Source organism: Bacillus rossius, chromosome 1 (genome assembly GCF_032445375.1).
Source record: "Bacillus rossius redtenbacheri isolate Brsri chromosome 1, Brsri_v3, whole genome shotgun sequence".
Lineage (NCBI taxonomy): Eukaryota > Metazoa > Arthropoda > Insecta > Phasmatodea > Bacillidae > Bacillus > Bacillus rossius.
The window spans coordinates 15,612,301-15,632,783 of NC_086330.1; the positions used below are offsets into that span (position 1 = coordinate 15,612,301).

The 20,483-nt window shown below is 45.4% G+C and overlaps 2 protein-coding genes across 2 annotated transcripts in view; both read right to left on the reverse strand.

The window, feature by feature from the left end:
- Nucleotides 1–20,483, reverse strand: part of LOC134528641 (A disintegrin and metalloproteinase with thrombospondin motifs 7-like) — a 305,564-nt gene that overhangs the window by 160,162 nt on the left and 124,919 nt on the right. The gene's annotated exons all lie outside the window — the stretch shown is intronic.
- LOC134532695 (uncharacterized) lies at nucleotides 8,440–15,213 on the reverse strand. The gene is made up of 2 exons (XM_063369406.1): nucleotides 15,097–15,213; nucleotides 8,440–10,574 (listed from the first exon to the last, which is right to left on the reverse strand). The coding sequence occupies exon 2, from the start codon at nucleotides 10,018–10,020 to the stop codon at nucleotides 9,112–9,114; it is 909 nt and encodes a 302-aa protein (XP_063225476.1). The 5' UTR covers nucleotides 10,021–10,574; nucleotides 15,097–15,213; the 3' UTR covers nucleotides 8,440–9,111.

A 20,483-nucleotide genomic window follows, 5' to 3' on the forward strand; every position in this document is an offset into this window, starting at 1 on the left:
AAGAGGTTGGATTCAGAAGAAAAAAAACCTCTTCTTCCCTTCCGTTTTGATCCGGATGCGGCTTTGCAGGTCTCTTGAAGCCATTAATTACTCCCGAACCAATCATTATCGCTCTCAAGCCTCGAAGCACCCCACGTTACACTGTAGCTCAATGCAGTAACGATGTGGCCTGTTCGAGTCATCTGCACCGAGCGTGGGTATGTGGAGATTAGAAAGCGCTGTGTGGTGCCGACACACCCCTCTTTTTTTTTTTTTTTACGGCCACCGGCGCAATGAAAAACCGCCCCGGCTCGTCATTAACTCAGCATCGCCGCCGCAAGACGCACGTAAACACACACACAAGCGCGTTTCTTCGAGAGCTCTCGGCCGCCGGCCAGACGGTTGTCTTATATGACGTAGACCCAACCACGTCGTTCCATGTTCGTCCGCGCAGGCCGGGAGCAAATGTCCACACCGCAACACGGTTAGAACTCGCGCGGACGAGACGGTAGAATCGTATCCCCTTGGAAAGGGCACCTTTCACACTTTTGGTGGCGATAGTTAGAGACCGGAAAAATTCGCGGATTCATTTCGTGATAGGCTGAAACTCAAACATGTGTACAATTCTGCTGGTTCTGCTATTGGCTGGCAGTTTAACTGGAGCTCTCTGGGCCGTTGAGAGACTATCGACCAAAGAAGCCTCGAATCACAAGCTACCCAGTGGAGACGCCTCACAAGTTAGCACCCAATGGACACGCGTGTTTACTTGAGAAATGCAGAGGACAATGGAGGCTATCCTAGAGGTCATTGAATCCGCGAATTTTTCCCGTCCCTAGCGATAGTATAGCTGGGTATAAACTGGAAAAGTACCCTTTCCGATTTCTTTAAATGTTTCGGTTTTAATGGAAATATTCACTGGAAAAGTATCCCCTCGGAAAGGGTACCTTTCAGGCTTTTCTGTACAATGACACAGCAGAAAATAAACTGGAAAGGTACCCTTTCCGATTTCTTAAAATGCATGTTATTTTCTGCTTTAAAATCCTGTGTGATGCGAGCTTATTTAATTGCATTTATGGTCTATACTAAAAATGTTACCCTCAAACGTTCCTAATGAAGTACGACCTCAAAAACGCAGGCGATGATAATGGCGGTCAAGGGGGGAAGTGTCACAGGTCTTAACGCTGAGGCATTTACATTCGAAGCGTTCGATATTACTTTTGTTCAGCTAGCCCCTGTCTCGCGGTATCGCTCTGACCACTTACCACCTCTTATTTACTTATCATTTGCACGCCTCTGCAAGCGCGCTGGAGCAGACGGCATAGTAGTTACATTTATTTACTCTAATTATTTACTTGTTATGTCTGTTAGATAACGCAAGCGCTCCCAGGGAAGGGAGGGGGAAAAAGTGGTAAGAGACTTGACTAGCATTCCAGAGACCACGTATTCGAATCTCAAATCAGACATCCTGATTTAATTTTGACGTGACAACGTCTAATAAATCGATGAACGCCGGCTGCACGCACGAAAAAGGATGACTCATTGAGCCGTTACGCACATTGCCCCGTTACGCTGTGTCCCGTTACGCTCATTGTACGCTTGCGCCGCATCTATCCTTCTTCCACTCGATTGGAACAACCATATATTTGATTTTTTCGAGGCACATTAAACTTGAAACACTCCCATTCGTTTCCTACTTTTCCTATCATCGTACTATCCTGAACAGAATAACACAGATTGGAAGAAGTTAAATAGCAAACATGTATAAAAGTTATAGTTAAAATAATCTCTTCGCTAAAGTACCTAATAAACATATTTGAATTAATGAGTGCAAATAAATGTAAATTTATCAATTAAATTGTAGATTTCATTTCACTCCTTTGTATTCATTCAAAATAGTGATAATTCAATAAAAATGATTCTATTTTATTTATAAAAGTATGCAATAATGTCATCAATGTTTCGTTATGACGTTTCACGTTAAACTATCGTCCGTAAATCGAATTTACAGACAACCAATTTTTTTTGTTCTTTCTTCTTTTTCTGCATTAATTTAATGTAAATTCTGATTTGGTTTCTAAATACAGACCATGACCGATACGTTCCACAAAATCCCCGATTTATGTTGTGTAACATTTTACCACTCGGTATACGGCATTTGTGTGGGAGTAATTTCGTGAATGGAACGGAAGTCGCATGGAACGGAAATGTGTAACCATGGTGCTGCTATCTGTGGTGGATGGTGCGAAAAAGAAAATTTCAAAGAGAAAAAGGTAGGGGCAGGCATTTTTCGCGAATAAATCTGAACGCCTACTAGACTGCATCAAGGTATACGCGCACCAGCGGTTTCTTCCTTGTGATTGGTGGTCGTCTGCGAGAGAAGTAGTTGCCTTATTTGGCTGAGCCACTCAGGACGCATTCGGTTCCGCAATGAATTACTGTGATTGGTGTTTTAACAATCGTCATGTACATGAAAGAAACTCACCCAAACACGAAACGCAGACGATGCTATAGTGTTTTAACTTTCATCTAGTCTCGGAATCTTTTCGCGAAATATGCATGGCCCTAGACAAAGGGAAACTTCATAGTATTAACTCTTTAATGTATTTTAACAAGATGAACAGTATTTTAGAAAAAATACTTGTCTAAAAATAGGTCCATAGCCGGGGTTTAGTATTTTTTTCAAGTCTTTTTAGCTTTCATCTGAGCCGTTTCATTATAGTTTAACCTTTTGCTCTGCAAATCGAATGATTATATATTCAACGTAGCTGCTCCGGCAGCGAATTCTACCGGCGGGTGCAGAAGCTACGTGTGATTTGCAACAAGAAATGTAGTTTTAAAAAAAACAATTTTCGATTTTTTATCACGCTCGCCATTAATTAAAATAATTATACGTTAAATTGTATGTCCGATTTTCGTATTAGAAGTGTATTTCCAACATGAGACTACATTACTTTGCTCTTTACCGAGTTTAGATGCCTACACATCACTGACAATACTGAAAAACTTGCTCACTTTTTTTTTCGATTTAGTTTTTAGTTTATATTGCATCAAATTATCCTTATCATATAATATGTTACAAACGTGTTTTTCTTACCTGTTAATAATATTTTTTTGTTGTTTAAAATGTATCGTACTGCAATTCTTAAATATTGTTTTTATATTCTTATTATATTCGTGTTATTTGGTTGCCTTAGTTTACAAATTTTTATTTTATTAAAACGCAATTATTTGTATGGTTAAGTAATAGAAAATACGTCCTTAACTTTATCACATAAGATAAGAATATAAAATAAATAATTTTTAATAATGGCATCCTATAGAAACAGAAGTAAATCAAAATGTCAGCGGCAATCGTCCTAATTCATACTAACTTCAAAGCTCTGATCACATAAAGGGAAACACAAAAAAAATAATAATATATCATGAAAATAAGTAATTTTTTAACGAGGTTAATTTTATTTAATGCACGATACGTTGTTAAATTTTGACCTAAATTTTTACTAAGAATACAGGTTAAAAAAAATTATCTGTGGATATTAGTAACTTTACCTTTATTTCCGTAAAATTACGGTTGCTAAGTTTGTTGACTTTAAATATGATTTCGCGAACTTATTTTTGTTGTACTAGCAAAACTTTCAGAAAAGTTTGAAGGTACTTCAGCAAAACAAATCTTACTTATACTACATGCGAGTTTACCCTAAATACAGAACTCTAAAGTTAAAGTTTGACGTATTTTCTGCGAAGATCCAGCCATCTGAAATGATCTTCGTTTATTGGATGCGAATTATTAGTTAAAAACTGCGTTAACTTAATGTTATCGCTAAGAGTGTACATTGTTGTAGCTGAACGGCAAATTTATTTGTATAAGTCAACACTCTAGCTTTGTGTTGGAGGTCGGGTCTCGGGCCAGGATCCGTTGGTGCGCAAACCGGTGCACTCGTGCCGCCAGCGACGCGTTAATTATTCAGTTACGCAAAAAACCACGCGGTGTTTGGAAGGTAGGTTAGTGGCTGAAAAGGAAACTGACCCCTCCGACCCTCTGCAGCTGCTGACCCTACTATGGCGCGCCGCGCCGCCTGTCCCTCGCTCACTTTTCCTTTCGCTCCGTGTATGAACATGCAAGCACGCACTCTCTACCCCTACTCCCCGTCTCCACAGCCCTCCCCTCCACCTCCTTCTTCCCTTCCCCTCCGTCTTCTCCCCCCCTTCCTCTTCTACCCTTCCCCCTCTCCCGGGTTGCGTGAGGGACAATCAGCGGTGGTCGTAGAGCAGGTTTTTTCGACCAGTTGGCTCTGTCAAGGCGCGCGATTACTCAATCGGCGGCGGGGCAGCGGCGCCTTTGTGCAGCTACTGTGCTTGTTAGTGGAGCGGGGAGAGGAGGGAGACGGGGAGACGGAGAGGACTGGCCAGTCACGGCTCTGCATTCCAGCCGAGGGGAAGGCAGCGGGTTCGCGGGATCGAGTCCCCGCCGGGGCGGAGTGCGGAGGTTTTCCACGGTCATTATTTCACCTCTCTCTTCCTCCCCACCCTGCCTCCGCAACACACTTGTTGTTAGCGACTTCCACGTTCTGAGCCACCCACGAAGCTCGTCCAGGGTCGTGGAGGGAATAAATTGTGACTCCAATAACCAGAGGAAACTTTCACGTTGGCTTTCGCGAGAAACTCGTCTGGGAAATGTTCCACGCCTGAATGCCAATTTTGAACCTCTTTTGATTTAAATCGTGTTACTTTGGACACACGTCATTTCTATTTTATACCGTATGACATAGAGAAAACCCGAAGAACGGGTGTCAGGAACAGATCTCAGTTCCCGAAAAGTCGCAACGGTTTTTGTCTTAAAGGAAGCCTACCGCATTCTTCTGCGCTGTCATAGTTGTGTTGTCCAGAACATATGGTTAGTCACATCGCTGGTCACATTTTCCGTCGCTGTAAGTCGGTGTATGGCCCAGATTATCTGTTTATTTTTATCGTTGGGTTTCTCTGCCTGTCACTGAGTTGCCCTCTTGTTTGTCTGTATTTTGCTTTTTTTATTGCTAATATCTCGTCGTTGTCAACCCACTGTGTTCATCTGTGCTGTGATATTGTTCTGACTAATACCTTCTATGTACTTCCTATAAATTTAACATTTCACAGCGGATGATTTTGGCGGGAAATAAAAGGGGAATAAAAAATAACTATACGATATATAATAATATTTTTACGGGTTTTTATTAATATTTAAATACAATATTTTATGTTTAATGTACGTAGACGCAAAACATTTTATGCATGGTACGTTTAATGCTGTTGGAAAGGGGGAGTGGGTGGAGATTAACACAATTTCTGCCCCGGGCGAAGGAAAGAATAGAACCGTCCCTATGAAGCAGCAAGCACAGGACTCATTCAGGACAGCGCCTTATCTCGTGACGAATACACTATAATTGTTTTGAAGTGAAACTTCTTTGGACATGATGGGAGTGAGATTTCAAGGCCGAGTTTTAATGCAACGTTTTTATGAAAAATTTGTGTCAAACGTTTCTGACGCAAAAAGGACGGAGAATAGATTAACGTGGTGGCGTGCGGCTCAGGTTGAACCCCGCCATGCTGCAGGGATAGGCGGGTCGCGGCGGTAGGGACCCGCCTGTGCCTGACGCCATTTGACATGCTGGCATCTAGTAGGGGAGTGTTTGGGCAGACGGTAACACAAAAGTGGTTTCAGCTTATTGTTGTGCACCATGCCACGGGCCATATTCGCAAGATAATTGAGTTCTTTCAAGTACGTATTATTGAATGGAAACTTCTTTTTGGGCGCGATGAGAGTAAAATTCCAATTAAAATTCCATGGCCGAATTTTAATGCCAAGTTTTCGTGAAACATTGTATTGAAAAGTTTCTGACCCCAAATAGATAGGCCTACAAACAAAGCACTTATAAGTAGAGGTTCCAATTTCCAAAAACATTTCACTCCTATCACTTTTACTGAGTTACATGTGCTCTTAAAAATAAAAACCTGTTTTTTTTTTTTTTTAAATAAATGGAACAGAAATATTATGGAAAATTACAGATATTTGTACATTTAACTGTATAACTTCAAAATAGCATTCGCAGTAATATTGGGTTTGGGTTCTGACCCAAACATTTATGCTTTATGTTTTCCCAGTATCGCCAATAGTTAAAGTTAATTGTAAACCGTTCCCTTAATAGCTTTCCAGTATTAACTGCGTTTGGTAAAACAAAATAAAGTCAAATTGTATAATATTCGATTATTTTTTCTATAGAAAATATATACTTGAATGAAACATCGATTTAAATATAAAATTATGCGCCTATTTTTCGTAAAAAAAAAAAATGTTTTACATATCCGTCACTTAACAAACTATAACACCTAACTCACATTTTTAACGAAATTGACTTTTTGGTTGTAACGCGTTACTGGCAGAACGGTAAACCAGGAAATACAGGTAGGTTCCATCCCCAGAAGACAAACAAGAAGACACCCGAGCAGAAAATCTGGTGGGGAAACCACCGGCACTGCGAGAGCACGTTACGGCAATAATCCTAGAGATAGCAGCATCATCGCACAAACGTAGTACCGCCTGCATGCACAAAGCAGAGTTACTAACTCCAGTAGGTTCCATACTGAGGCAATAAGAATAGTTAAGTTGGTAGCGTTTGATTTATAGTAAAAATAATTATTCGAAATGATGGTCTTAAAGTAAAAAGTATCATCGCATTTAATACACACTACAAATGCCTGAAAATAAGCAGTTCATTTACCTCCTTTAAAATTACAGAAATGTTAATTAGGCGGTATTATTCGTTAAACATGATATGCAAAAAAAATATAACCAAGGCGTATCTATGTTGTACAAAGTTACAATGCATTTCTTGTAGTATTACAAAATATTTTTATTTTTTAGAAACTGGTTTCCAATTGTAACTTTCTCTGTATAAAATATGATTTTGGCGTGTATGACTTTGATAAACTCAGAAACATTTTGACTGATCGCCATTAAGCTGGCACATCAAAGTGTATCTTCATGCAGCGAGTCAACTTCTAAACCGTTCAGTCGATCTCAAAAAAATGAATTAATATATATTGTGATATTTACTGTCCTTGATCCTCAATTACAACAAATGGCGTTTGTGACTATGGCAAGTATTTTGTGAGCGAGCTTAAAATGGATTACCATTTCAAACGCTTTATATATATATATTGTTACGATTTACCGCGGGTTCGTAAAGGATAGCCCAATTAAAGATTTTTATCACACACACAGTTTTATTTATTACCACTACTTGTCACTTACAAATAATCTTCTAAATTGGCAAATAATTAATTACACTTAAAGAAATGTCAATTCCCCAGTCACTCGTTCCACACAACTCGCCGGGCGGCGCCTCTGGCGCAACTCTCGCCGCAGCACCCCTCGTGGGTCTCCGTCGCCGCACTCCGCCGCCGCCGTCACACCCTTCGCCGAGATCCCACTCGACGCCTCGCTCGGAACTTCACTCGGGACTCCGCCGCGCCCGCGACACTTTCGCCCGGAAACTCCGCCGCGGGAGAACTCCCGACTGAACACTCCGAACTGACTCTCCTCCTGACGTCCTCGGGCATATATATAGGCCCCGGCAAAATTCCAGAACTCACGAGAGCGGCCGGGGCCAGTCGCGTCATCGCGAGCCGTCCCGATGGCAGAAATCTCTCGAAAACACGTGTCGGCGGCTCGCGCAACTCCCAGCTGTCCGGTGTCAGTTACATGTCAAAGGCAGGGCGCCGCGCGGGGAGTGCGGAGGGCTGGAGGGAGATAAAGCGGCGACCCAGGTGCGCACAACACATCTCATGTTACGGCGTGCACCTACGCGTGACGCGGCCTTGCTAACGTTCGTAACAATATATTCTGGATTACATGTAAGAACCAGCCATTTTTGGATGTGTAGGGGAAAATAAATAAACACTGGCGGGGAAACGTCTGCCGGGTTTCTGCTAGTGTTTTGCAAAAGTACAGATTATATGCTCTTTTCTCTGTGTTCGCTTTCCGCGTGCGTGAGAACGAGTCGTGAGCGCAGCGGTCTCGGTGGAACAGGGCCGCTCCATGGGCGCCGCGCCCCGTCGACGCTGCGTGGTAGAACACATCCCGGGTCTCAGGTCTCTCCCAGACACCTGGTGTCTCGCAGTCACCTGGTCTCTCCCAGACACCCGGTCTCTCCCAGACACCTGGCGTCTCCCAGACACCCGGTCTCTCCCAGACACCTGGTGTCTCGCAGTCACCCGGTGTCTCCCAGACATCTGGTCTCTCCCAGACACCTGGTCTCTCCCAGACACCTAGTCTCTCCCAGACACCCGGGGTCTCCCAGACACCTGGTCTCTCCCAGACACCCGGTCTATCCCAGACACCTTGTCGTGACCGAGCGGCTGGTTCCTTATAGGTGAGGCTATGTGGGGCAGCGGAGCGATAAAAAGCAATAACTTAATACTGCAGACAGGACAACTCTTATTATTATTCATCATTCTTGGCTCGTTACAAGTATTAAACTCTACAAAGCTTATACCTCCACTTCTTGATACATAGAAATTACAAGTACAAACTTAAGACTCTACAAGTCTGTTCCTTCTGACAAAGCTCTCAGTCCCCATCCTAGGACCTCCTCCTAGGGAGTCTCCCGACACACTCTCCGTCTGTCCGCTTCCTTCTCCCGGGGCAGAGCGCACTCTCTCCCCACCCTTTCTCGTGATTCGTCGTTTTCATTTACACACTCGTTTCATGTTCAGTCCAAGGATTAAGTCATTGTTTAACCTTGTGATGCGTAGTTTCCTCTGCAGGAAACAGTCTGTTTGAACCACCACACATAGCTAACATTTGGTTAGCCAACTGACGTAGAAGGCTTGTAAACCTTCGACAGGCATACTCATCGTTCGATACACAAGACATGAAACACTCTATTGAAACATTACTCATTATTCACCTTATGCTTATAATACAATTTAATACCAAAATTATAGTTATAGTATATTTATATTTCTAATACTAACCCAAAATAACTAAAATAACTAGGTGCTTACGACACCTCCCTTGCGGGGGGAAAAAGAAACAATTAAAGAAAATACAATTGTTTCTTTACACCTCTCTTAGTTTGAAATGGGACTTAGCCATCAACGACTAGTCTGAGTTCTCCGTAAACTGTTTCCTCTCAATTCGATCCTTTCCTCTAGCTGTCTTTCGTTAACGGAATGGACCAGCTCATTGCTTTCCCTAGGTCTGTATGTGTTTACAATTGTTGGTTTAAAACATATGGTTTTACAATTACAGCAATCACCGTCCTTACACCTCTTGTAGCAATTACCGACAATAGTTTTACAACATCCACATTTTATACAACAATATATACATAAAATACAACTTAATGATATGATAATGATATAGGACATTACAGATACTCGTGAAATCACGTTTGTGTGTTTTATTTTCCATTCCTCTTCATTTATCATATGTTCTACTTCCTCTATTTTGTGACCGGCAATCTTCAAATCGTCTAACCGAGTTATTGTAGGTTTCAAATGTAACTTTGTTTTTAATTTCTCAAGTGTTACTTTATAGTTTGTTTCATCACAACAATCTATGTCAAGATTTATTTTGGGAATAACATCTTTTGTGCTAGTGTTAGTAGTTAACTCCAGTTGGGAGGATATAAAGATGTTGGTACCGTAACCTTTACATGCACTTATAAACTTAAGTTTGCCAGTGTCTTCCACTGTTGCGTCAAAAGGTCCAGTTTGATCGCAAACTATAGTAATTTTTTCTTTATCTGGCGCAATATATAACCATTCATTGTGCTCTAGCTGAATCCAAAGGGTCTGCTTTAGCTCTACTATTTTCTTAACACAATTGCTAGGTATAGGACCTGTAGTATACAATAATTTGGCTGCACAATCTTCCCGTGCATAAGTATTGATCAATGGAAAGGTTTGTCTACACACTCTAAGAGTTTTAGTTATTACTTTACACTTACTCAATTCATACTTGCTTATTTTTGCGTAGTACTGTTTTGAGTGTTCCATCATAATATAATCCGTTTCCGGATCTATGAAAACATATTTGTTCCTTACTCAGCTTAACAAAGTCTAATTGTTCGCTCTCAAGTTTCGTAATTTTATTATTATAAAATTCTGCATCTTCTTCGTCTAGCGTACCAAAAATCACTTTACTCAATTGCCCTATTAGGTTAAATGGAAATAAACTTCTTTTTACTCTAGGACTAACATGGTCTTTGGTTATACCTCCTATAATTTCTATGGTGCGCGCAATGGCGTCTAACCTGTTTGATAATTTTGTTATAGTATTAGAACATAGAGTTTTACCCTTATACACCGGAATTTCCTTATTACATAATTCATTTACAACACTTACATATCGTCTTAACGTATTATAATTATTTTCAGGCTGACTTAAATTTAAATAGGAGATTAATCTCCATTCAGTATTATACAATCGTCCATTGCTGTTATGTTCGTAGTACAGTCCCGAAGTTTCTTCAATTTTAGTGATTTGAATGTCTAGTCTTGATGACACTCCACTCACATGTTCAGGGTTCAGCAACAGGGTAAAAATGAGTTGACTGTAACATACCAATTAAAAGTACGGCTTTAACCTGTTTGCATGTACCTTTACAAGCTTCTTACGTTTGGTAAGGATGGTTATATTTACTCCTTCTACTTTTACAACATTATAGGGGCCTACATATTGGCTGGACAGTTTCTTGGACCTACCTCTTCTGACAGTCTCGTCATACAGAAGGACTTGATCACCAATATGAAAAATGTGCTGGTTCACATGTTGATCATAATTCCTTTTATTTATTTCTTTAGAGATGATTAAATGTTTTTTTGCTAATTTGAAAGTCTCTTGCAATTTTGTTTTTAAGGTTTTGACATAATCCTCATAATTATAATTCTTTTCTATAAAGTCCTTCTGTAGGATGCCAGGAATATTAGGTAATGTACCAAATAATAATTCATGGGGTGTAAATCCCGTGGACCTATGAGGCGTAGTGTTATGGACAAAAGTGGCATAATTTATCCATTCGTCCCAATCGAGTTGGTTGGTGGCGATGAAGTGTCTTAAAAATTCAGTGAGGGAACGGTGCCATCTCTCTAGACTCCCATTAGATTGAGGGTGATAGGCAGTTGTTTTGATTTTGGCAATTTTTAACAATTTACACACCTTCTTAAACAGATCACTTGTAAAATTGCTTCCTTGATCTGAGATTATCACTTGTGGTATACCAAATCTTAGTATTATTTCGTTCACAAAAGCTCGCGCCACCGATTCGGTTGTTTGGTCGAAAAGGGGTATGGCTACCGTATACTTGGATAATAGATCTTGAAACGTTAGTAAATATTTATGATTATTGGCAGTCTCAACTAGTGGTCCCACAATGTCGAGAGCACATTTTTCCCATACTACATTAGGCGTGTCCGTAATTTCAAGCGGCATTTTTATGTAAGGTCGCGTTAATTTATTCCTTTGGCAAGAGTCGCACCTTCTAATATAGGTTTCTATGTCTGTTTTCATCCCGTTCCACTTATAATATTGTTTTATTCGGTCGTATGTTCGGGCGATCCCTTGATGGCCTCCTATCGGTGTGTTGTGAAATTCCTTAATAATTTCCCGTTTCCTTTCCGTGGATAATTCACCCTCTCGCTTCTCAGTGTTATCCTCTACAGAGTGAGATTCGTCTGTTGTCAATTCCTCCATTTCTTTTACTTCGCAAAGCCTACTCAGCGCATCGGCATGCATGATAGTTTTACCGGCTCTGTGTTTAATCTCATATGAATATTCTTCCAATTTTAACCGCCATCTTAACAACCTGGAACTAGGGTCTTTTACGTTAAAAACATATTGTAGAGGTTTATGGTCGGTTATCACCATGAAATGGCGACCTAATAGATAGGGCCTGAAATATTTTACAGCCCACACTATCGCTAACATTTCGCGCTCAGTCGTCGAGTAATTGACCTCCGCTTTATTCAACGTACGGCTGGCATAGGCGACGGGCTTGTCCTTACCTACTTCTCCTTGGGACAAAATGGCTCCTATAGCTAGTTTGCTAGCGTCTGTCGTCACGATAAACGGTTTATTAAAATCCGGATACTGTAAAATTGGTTCTGAGGTCAGGATTTCTTTTAGGGTGTTAAATGCAGTTTCCTGTTCGTCTCCCCAGATAAAGGGAACGTCACTTTTTACAAGGTTGTAGAGGGGTTTTGCAATTTTGCTGAAGTTCGGTATAAATCTTCGGTAATACGAGGCTAATCCGCAAAACATTTTGATGTCTTTAGCGTTCTTTGGTCTAGGGTATCCCTGTACTTTGATTACTTTCTCCGGATCTGGTTTCACGCCATCGTCGCTAATCATGTGTCCTAAAAATGTTACCTCCGTGCGTAAAAACTCGCATTTATCAGGTTGTAGCTTAAGGTTATGCTCTCTCATTCTAGTGAAAACCTCTCTTAACCGGTCGTTATGTATCTCTACTGATTGGCCATGTACTATGATATCATCTAAGTAAACAAGACATTTAATTCCATTTAGTCCTGACAAAACAGTGTTCATTAATCTCGTAAAGGTCGCAGGAGCTCCCTTTAACCCAAACATCATTCTGCACATCTCATAGTGACCCGTCGGGGTACTAAATGCGGTTTTGGGTTGATCTTCCTGTTTCATCCTTACCTGCAAATAACCACTAGCCAAATCTAGGGTCGAGAAATATTTTGCTTGTCCTAATTGATCTAATATTTCTGTAATATTCGGCATCTGATACACCGAGTCCACTGACACAAGATTCAGTTTTCTAAAATCTACAACGACCCTCCATTTCTGTTGATTGGAAGCGTCTCGTTTTTTTGGAATCACTAATATAGGCGCGTTCCAAGGGCTCAGACTGGGTTTGATAATACCCTGTTCTAACATCTGTGTCTCTTGTTTTTTAATTTCCTCCTTGTGAATTTCCGGAATACGATATGGTTTTACATTAATGGGCCTCGTCTCAGCACCTGTAGGGATACTATGTTCAATGGTCGGAGTACATGTGAGTGTATCACCGGGCAAGTGAAAAATGTCTACAAACTCTTTGCATAATTTTAGCAATTGCTTTTTTTCTGTGTCGTGTAGATGTTCTACCCTTAACATCGATGCCAATTTCTCTTTCCTTTCCCTATCGGAATTTTGAATACTCAACAATTTCGCTGTAGAGGGTATTTCCTCTAATTCAACGACGGGCATATCTACTTCTACTTCGTGTTCGTTAGTATTTAATATAGAACATAAACATTTGCCATTTATCACTTCCGTCAAGCCATCTCCTAGATAAACTCCCTTTTCTATTTCTCGTTTTTCTACTAGTCCTAATCCTTCGTTGCTAGCATTTAATTGCACTATTTTTTCGCACCTGGCTGGTACATGAATTCTCATATTTTTGACAGCATGATCTTCTTTACAAAAGGGGATTTGCTCCTTGTTGATTATCAGTCTATTATATTCGAAATCAACAACAGATTTAGTAAAACTTAGAAAATCTTTGCCCAAAATACATGCATGAGGACAAGATTCTATAATGTGACATTTATATCTTACTGTGGAAGATGGTAAACAAAAGTTTAAATTAACAGTCCCTTTTGTAGGCATTACATCGGTGGCTAAACCGCAAATCTTAGTTTTCTCCTTTTTATCACTGGCCGATAGGATACTCTTATTTAGAACATTCTCTCTTATTAGCGTTATGTCGGACCCTGTGTCTATAAGGCAGTCTACTGCTTCACGTATTTCGTCTAGCTTTAAAGAAACTATACTACTCTTGGTACAGATAGCATCGTCGTTACTTTGTTCATACTCTATTCTAGATTTTCTATTGCAGCTGTCTGTGTTTGGCTCCTTAGGGTGCATACACCGCTGCTCATAATGCCCCCTTTTTAGTTTCCCGCGTTTTCCCCATGTTTCCATAATCGCGATTCAGTATAGGAAGGTCTATCCTCTCGCCCTCCTTTGTTAATATATCCTAATTCCTTGGGATTTCTTTGGTCATACCTGTACTGATTTGGGTAATCATTTCCTTTTGCAAAATTGGTATTGTTGTATTTTCCGTATTTGTTAAAGCAGTTTCGGGCATAATGTCCCGGTTTACCGCACTCAAAGCATGTGGAGTTTCCCCTGTTTCTCTCCTCTTTGTAGGGCTGAAAAGTCTTTCTGTCATCTCTTTGTTTACGTCGACAATTCGCGTCTGTGTGTCCTGTAGTGTTACAATTTTTACAAAATAGCTCTCCTACGTGTACATATTTTTTCCATCCTTTATTTTTATCGGGTTTTCGTAAGAAACATTTTTCTAGTGTGTGTCCGCCTTTTCCGCAATTCGAGCAACTGGGCCTTCTTGTTACCGTATCTCCTACTTTTAACATTGGGGGTCTAATTCTCTCCTTAAGAGACAAAAGATTCGACTCCTCCTCTAGTGCCGATTCTACAGCTAACCCTAGAGTCTCAATTTGAGCGCCCTTGCTCCGAATAACTGTTTGAATTCTTTCATCAGATAACCCTTGTACGAAGCAGGCTCTAGCCAAATGTTGTATTAAGGCCATTGCCCCGTTTTCTTGCGGGCGGGTGCATACCTTTAAGGCCGCCTCTTTAAGTTCAGTTACCATTGTATCGACTCGGCTACCCCAGTTTACAACAGGCTCATGTGATCCCTGTCGAGCATTAAATAACCGACAAGCGTAGAAATCTAAAGTTCTGCGAACCGCATAATTCTCTTCTAAAATTTCTTTTACCTCTTCCCAAGTATCAGTGTTTTCGCGGACTAAAATTTTGGCTTTCGCGTCCCCAACTATTTTTGATTTTACGAACTTTAACAGCACTCTATGACGTTCTGGGTTCACCAGTTCAAAAGCCGTGTCAACATTATCGCAAAATTCTTTGAGTTTGTTTTTTGTACCATCAAATGGTTGATTTATCAACTTTAACGCCTCTGTTACAGAAATAAAAACTTCCCCAGTTTCACTTTCCTCGTTACTGTCAGCCATAATTGTGGAGTAAACGTAACCCTCCTATTTATACCAAAATGTAGGTATCATGCTTAACGTATTAGCCGTACTGACCTTATTATAATAAATTTCGTGAGGGTACCCATGGCCCTCAGCTCTTCACACGTAGCTCCGGTTGGTCGTCTCTCGCGCTGCCGTCTGCAGCTGTCCTCTCTTCCCTACTGCGGGGCTATCATCGGCTGGCGGCGTCGGCTGTTCCTATCTGCTATGTCAACATCCTCTTGGACTCTTGGAGTATGACGAGTGGGGCTCTACGTCGTCTTCGTTGTTGATGTTGTTTGGATACCTTGTTGTCTTTTCCTCGCTGATTATCAGTAGTCCAGTCGCTGCCTCGCGGAAGTTGATATCTTCTTCAAACAATCTGACTCGCCGTCGCTCCTGGGATGCTGTGCTCTGATACCAGTGACGGACGATTTTCCTTTCTCTCTTATTCTCTCGTAGATTTGTATTCGACTGTCCTTACGCAGTATTCACTCACAGCAACCCCACATCTGACACCATAATGTCGTGACCGAGCGGCTGGTTCCTTATAGGTGAGGCTATGTGGGGCAGCGGAGCGATAAAAAGCAATAACTTAATACTGCAGACAGGACAACTCTTATTATTATTCATCATTCTTGGCTCGTTACAAGTATTAAACTCTACAAAGCTTATACCTCCACTTCTTGATACATAGAAATTACAAGTACAAACTTAAGACTCTACAAGTCTGTTCCTTCTGACAAAGCTCTCAGTCCCCATCCTAGGACCTCCTCCTCGGGAGTCTCCCGACACACTCTCCGTCTGTCCGCTTCCTTCTCCCGGGGCAGAGCGCACTCTCTCCCCACCCTTTCTCGTGATTCGTCGTTTTCATTTACACACTCGTTTCATGTTCAGTCCAAGGATTCAGTCATTGTTTAACCTTGTGATGCGTAGTTTCCTCTGCAGGAAACAGTCTGTTTGAACCACCACACATAGCTAACATTTGGTTAGCCAACTGACGTAGAAGGCTTGTAAACCTTCGACAGGCATACTCATCGTTCGATACACAAGACATGAAACACTCTATTGAAACATTACTCATTATTCACCTTATGCTTATAATACAATTTAATACCAAAATTATAGTTATAGTATATTTATATTTCTAATACTAACCCAAAATAACTAAAATAACTAGGTGCTTACGACAACCTGGCGTCTCCCAGACACCCGGTCTCTCCCAGACACCTGGTGTCTCGCAGTCACCCGGTGTCTCCCAGACACCTGGTCTCTCCCAGACACCCGGTGTCTCGCAGTCACCCGGTCTCTCCCAGACACCTGGTGTCTCGCAGTCACCCGGTCTCTCCCAGACACCTGGTGTCTCGCAGTCACCCGGTGTCTCCCAGACATCTGGTCTCTCCCAGACACCTGGTCTCTCCCAGACACCTAGTCTCTCCCAGACACCCGGTGTCTCCCAGACACCTGGTCTCTCCCAGACACCCGGTCTATCCCAGACACCTGGCGTCTCCCAGACACCCGGTCTCTCCCAGACACCTGGTGTCTCGCAGTCACCCGGTGTCTCCCAGACACCCGGTCTCTCCCAGACACCTGGTGTCTCGCAGTCACCCGGTGTCTCCCAGTCACCCGGTGTCTCCCAGACACCTGGTCTCTCCCAGACACCTGGTCTCTCCCAGACATCTGGCCTCTCCCAGACACCCAGTGTCTCCCAGACACCTGGTCTCTCCCAGATACCCGGTCTCTCCCAGACACCTGGTGTCTCCCAGACACCCGGTCTCTCCCAGACTCCCGGTCTCTCCCAGACACCAGGTGTCTGCAAGTCACCCGGTGTCTCCCAGACATCTAGTCTCTCCCAGTCACCTGGTCTCTCCCAGACACCTAGTCTCTCCCAGACACCCGGTGTCTCCCAGACACCTGGTCTCTCCCAGACACCAGGTGTCTCGCAGTCACCTGGTGTCTCCCAGACACCTGAACTCTCCCAGACACCCGGTCTCTCCCAGACACCGAGTGTCTCGCAGGCACCTGGTGTTTCCCAGACACCTGGTCTCTCCCAGACACCCGGTCTCACCCAGACACCTGGTGTCTCGCAGTCACCCGGTGTCTCCCAGACACCTAGTCTCGCCCAGACACCCGGTCTCTCCCAGACACCAGGTGTCTCGCAGTCACCTGGTGTCTCCCAGACACCTGGTCTCTCCCAGACACCCGGTCTCTCCCAGACACCTGGTGTCTCGCAGTCACCCGGTGTCTCCCAGACACCTGGTCTCTCCCAGACACCTAGTCTCTCCCAGACACCCGGTGTCTCCCAGACACCTGGTCTCTCCCAGACACCTGGTATCTCGCAGTCACCCGGTGTTTCCCAGACACATGAACTCTCCCAGACACCCGGTCTCTCCCAGACACCGAGTGTCTCGCAGGCACCTGGTGTCTCCCAGACACCTGGTCTCTCCCAGACACCCGGTCTCACCCAGACACCTGGTGTTTCGCAGTCACCCGGTGTCTCCCAGACACCTAGTCTCGCCCAGACACCCGGTCTCGCCCAGACACCCGGTGTCTCCCAGACACCTGGTCTCTCCCAGACACCCGGTCTCTCCCAGACACCTGGTGTCTCGCAGTCACCCGGTGTCTCCCAGACACCTGGTCTCTCCCAGACACCCGGTCTCTCCCAGACACCTAGTGTCTCGCAGTCACCTGGTATCTCCCAGACACCTGGTGTCTCGCAGTCACCTGGTGTCTCCCAGACACCTGAACTCTCCCAGACACCCGGTCTCTCCCAGACACCTGGTGTCTCGCAGTCACCTGGTCTCTCCCAGACACCCGGTCTCTCCCAGACACCTGGTGTCCCGCAGTCACCTGGTGTCTCCAAGACACCCGGTGTTTCGCAGTCACCTGGTATCTCCCAGACACCTAGTGTCTCGCAGTCACCTGGTGTCTCCCAGACACCTGGTCTCTCCCAGACACCCGGTCTCTCCCAGACACCTGGTCTCTCCCAGACACCTGGTGTCTCCCAGACACCTGCTGTCTCCCAGTCACCTGGTGTCTCCCAGACACCTGGTCTCTCCCAGACACCCGGTCTCTCCCAGACACCTGGCATCTCCCAGACACCCGGTCTCTCCCAGACACCTGGTGTCTCGCAGTCACCCGGTGTCTCCCAGACACCTGGTCTCTCCCAGACACCCGGTCTCTCCCAGACACCAGGTGTCTCGCAGTCACCTGGTGTCTCCCAGACACCTGGTCTCTTCCAGACACCCGGTCTCTCCCAGACACCCGGTGTCTCCCAGACACCTGGTCTCTCACAGACACCCGGTCTCTCCCAGACACCTGGTGTCTCGCAGTCACCCGGTCTCTCCCAGACACCTGGCGTCTCCCAGACACCCGGTCTCTCCCAGACACCTGGTTGTTCGCAGTCACCCGGTGTCTACCAGACACCTGGTCTTTCCCAGACACCCGGTCTCTCCCAGACACCTGGCGTCTCCCAGACACCCGGTCTCTCCCATACACCTGGTTGTTCGCAGTCACCCGGTGTCTACCAGACACCTGGTCTCTCCCAGACACCTGGTCTCTCCCAGACACCCGGTCTCTCCCAGACACCTGGCGTCTCCCAGACACCCGGTCTCTCCCAGACACCTGGTGTCTCGCAGTCACCCGGTGTCTCCCAGACACCTGGTCTCTCCCAGACACCTGGTCTCTCCCAGACACCCGGTGTCTCCCAGACACCTGGTCTCTCCCAGACACCCGGTCTCTCCCAGACACCAGGTGTCTCGCAGTCACCTGGTGTCTCCCAGACACCTGGTCTCTCCCAGACACCTGGTCTCTCCCATACACCTGGTTGTTCGCAGTCACCCGGTGTCTACCAGACACCTGGTCTCTCCCAGACACCTGGTCTCTCCCAGACACCCGGTCTCTCCCAGACACCTGGCGTCTCCCAGACACCCAGTCTCTCCCAGACACCTGGTGTCTCGCAGTCACCCGGTGTCTCCCAGACACCTGGTCTCTCCCAGACACCTGGTCTCTCCCAGACACCCGGTGTCTCCCAGACACCTGGTCTCTCCCAGACACCCGGTCTCTCCCAGACACCAGGTGTCTCGCAGTCACCTGGTGTCTCCCAGACACCTGGTCTCTCCCAGACACCTGGTCTCTCCCAGACACCTGGTCTCTCCCAGACACCCGGTCTCTCCCAGACACCTGGTGTCCCGCAGTCACCTGGTGTCTCCCAGACACCCGGTGTCTCGCAGTCACCTGGTATCTCCCAGACACCTGGTGTCTCGCAGTCACCTGGTGTCTCCCAGAACCTGGACTCTCCCAGACACCCGGTCTCTTCCAGACACCTGGTGTCTCGCAGTCACCCGGTGTCTCCCAGACACCTGGTCTCTCCCAGACACCCGGTCTCTCCCAGACACTTGGTTTCTCGCAGTCACCCGGTGTCTCCCAGACACCTGGTCTCTCCCAGACACCCGGTCTCTCCAAGACACCTGGTGTCTCGCAGTCACCCGGTGTCTCCCAGACACCTGGTCTCTCCCAGATACCCGGTCTCTCCCAGACACCTGGTGTCTCGCTGTCACCTGGTGTCTCCCAGACACCCGGTCTCTCCCAGACACCTGGTGTCTCGCAGTCACCCAGTGTCTCCCAGATACCTGGTCTCTCCCAGACACCTGGTGTCTCCTAGACACCTGGTGTCTCCCAGTCACCTGGTGTCTCCCAGACACCTGGTCTCGCCCAGACACCCGGTCTGTCCCAGACACCCGGTCTCTCCCAGACACCTGGTGTCTCGCAGTCACCCGGTGTCTCCCAGACACCTGGTCTCTCCCAGACACCCGGTGTCTCGCAGTCACCCGGTCTCTCCCAGACACCTGGTGTCTCGCAGTCACCCGGTCTCTCCCAGACACCTGGTGTCTCGCAGTCACCCGGTGTCTCCCAGACATCTGGTCTCTCCCAGACACCTGGTCTCTCCCAGACACCTAGTCTCTCCCATACACCCGGTGTCTCCCAGACAACTGGTCTCTCCCAGACACCCGGTCTATCCCAGACACCTGGCGTCTCCCAGACACCCGGTCTCTCCCAGACACCTGGTTTCTCGCAGTCACCCGGTGTCTCCCAGACACCCGGTCTCTCCCAGACACCTGGTGTCTCGCAGTCACCCGGTGTCTCCCAGTCACCCGTTGTCTCCCAGACACCTGGTCTCTCCCTTACACCTGGTGTCTCCCAGACACCTGGTCTCTCCCAGACACCCAGTGTCTCCCAGACACCTGGTCTCTCCCAGACACCCGGTCTCTCCCAGACACCTGGTGTCTCCCAGACAGCCGGTCTCTCCCAGACTCCCGGTCTCTCCCAGACACCAGGTGTCTGCAAGTCACCCGGTGTCTCCCAGACATCTAGTCTCTCCCAGTCACCTGGTCTCTCCCAGACACCTAGTCTCTCCCAGACACCCGGTGTCTCCCAGACACCTGGTCTCTCCCAGACACCTG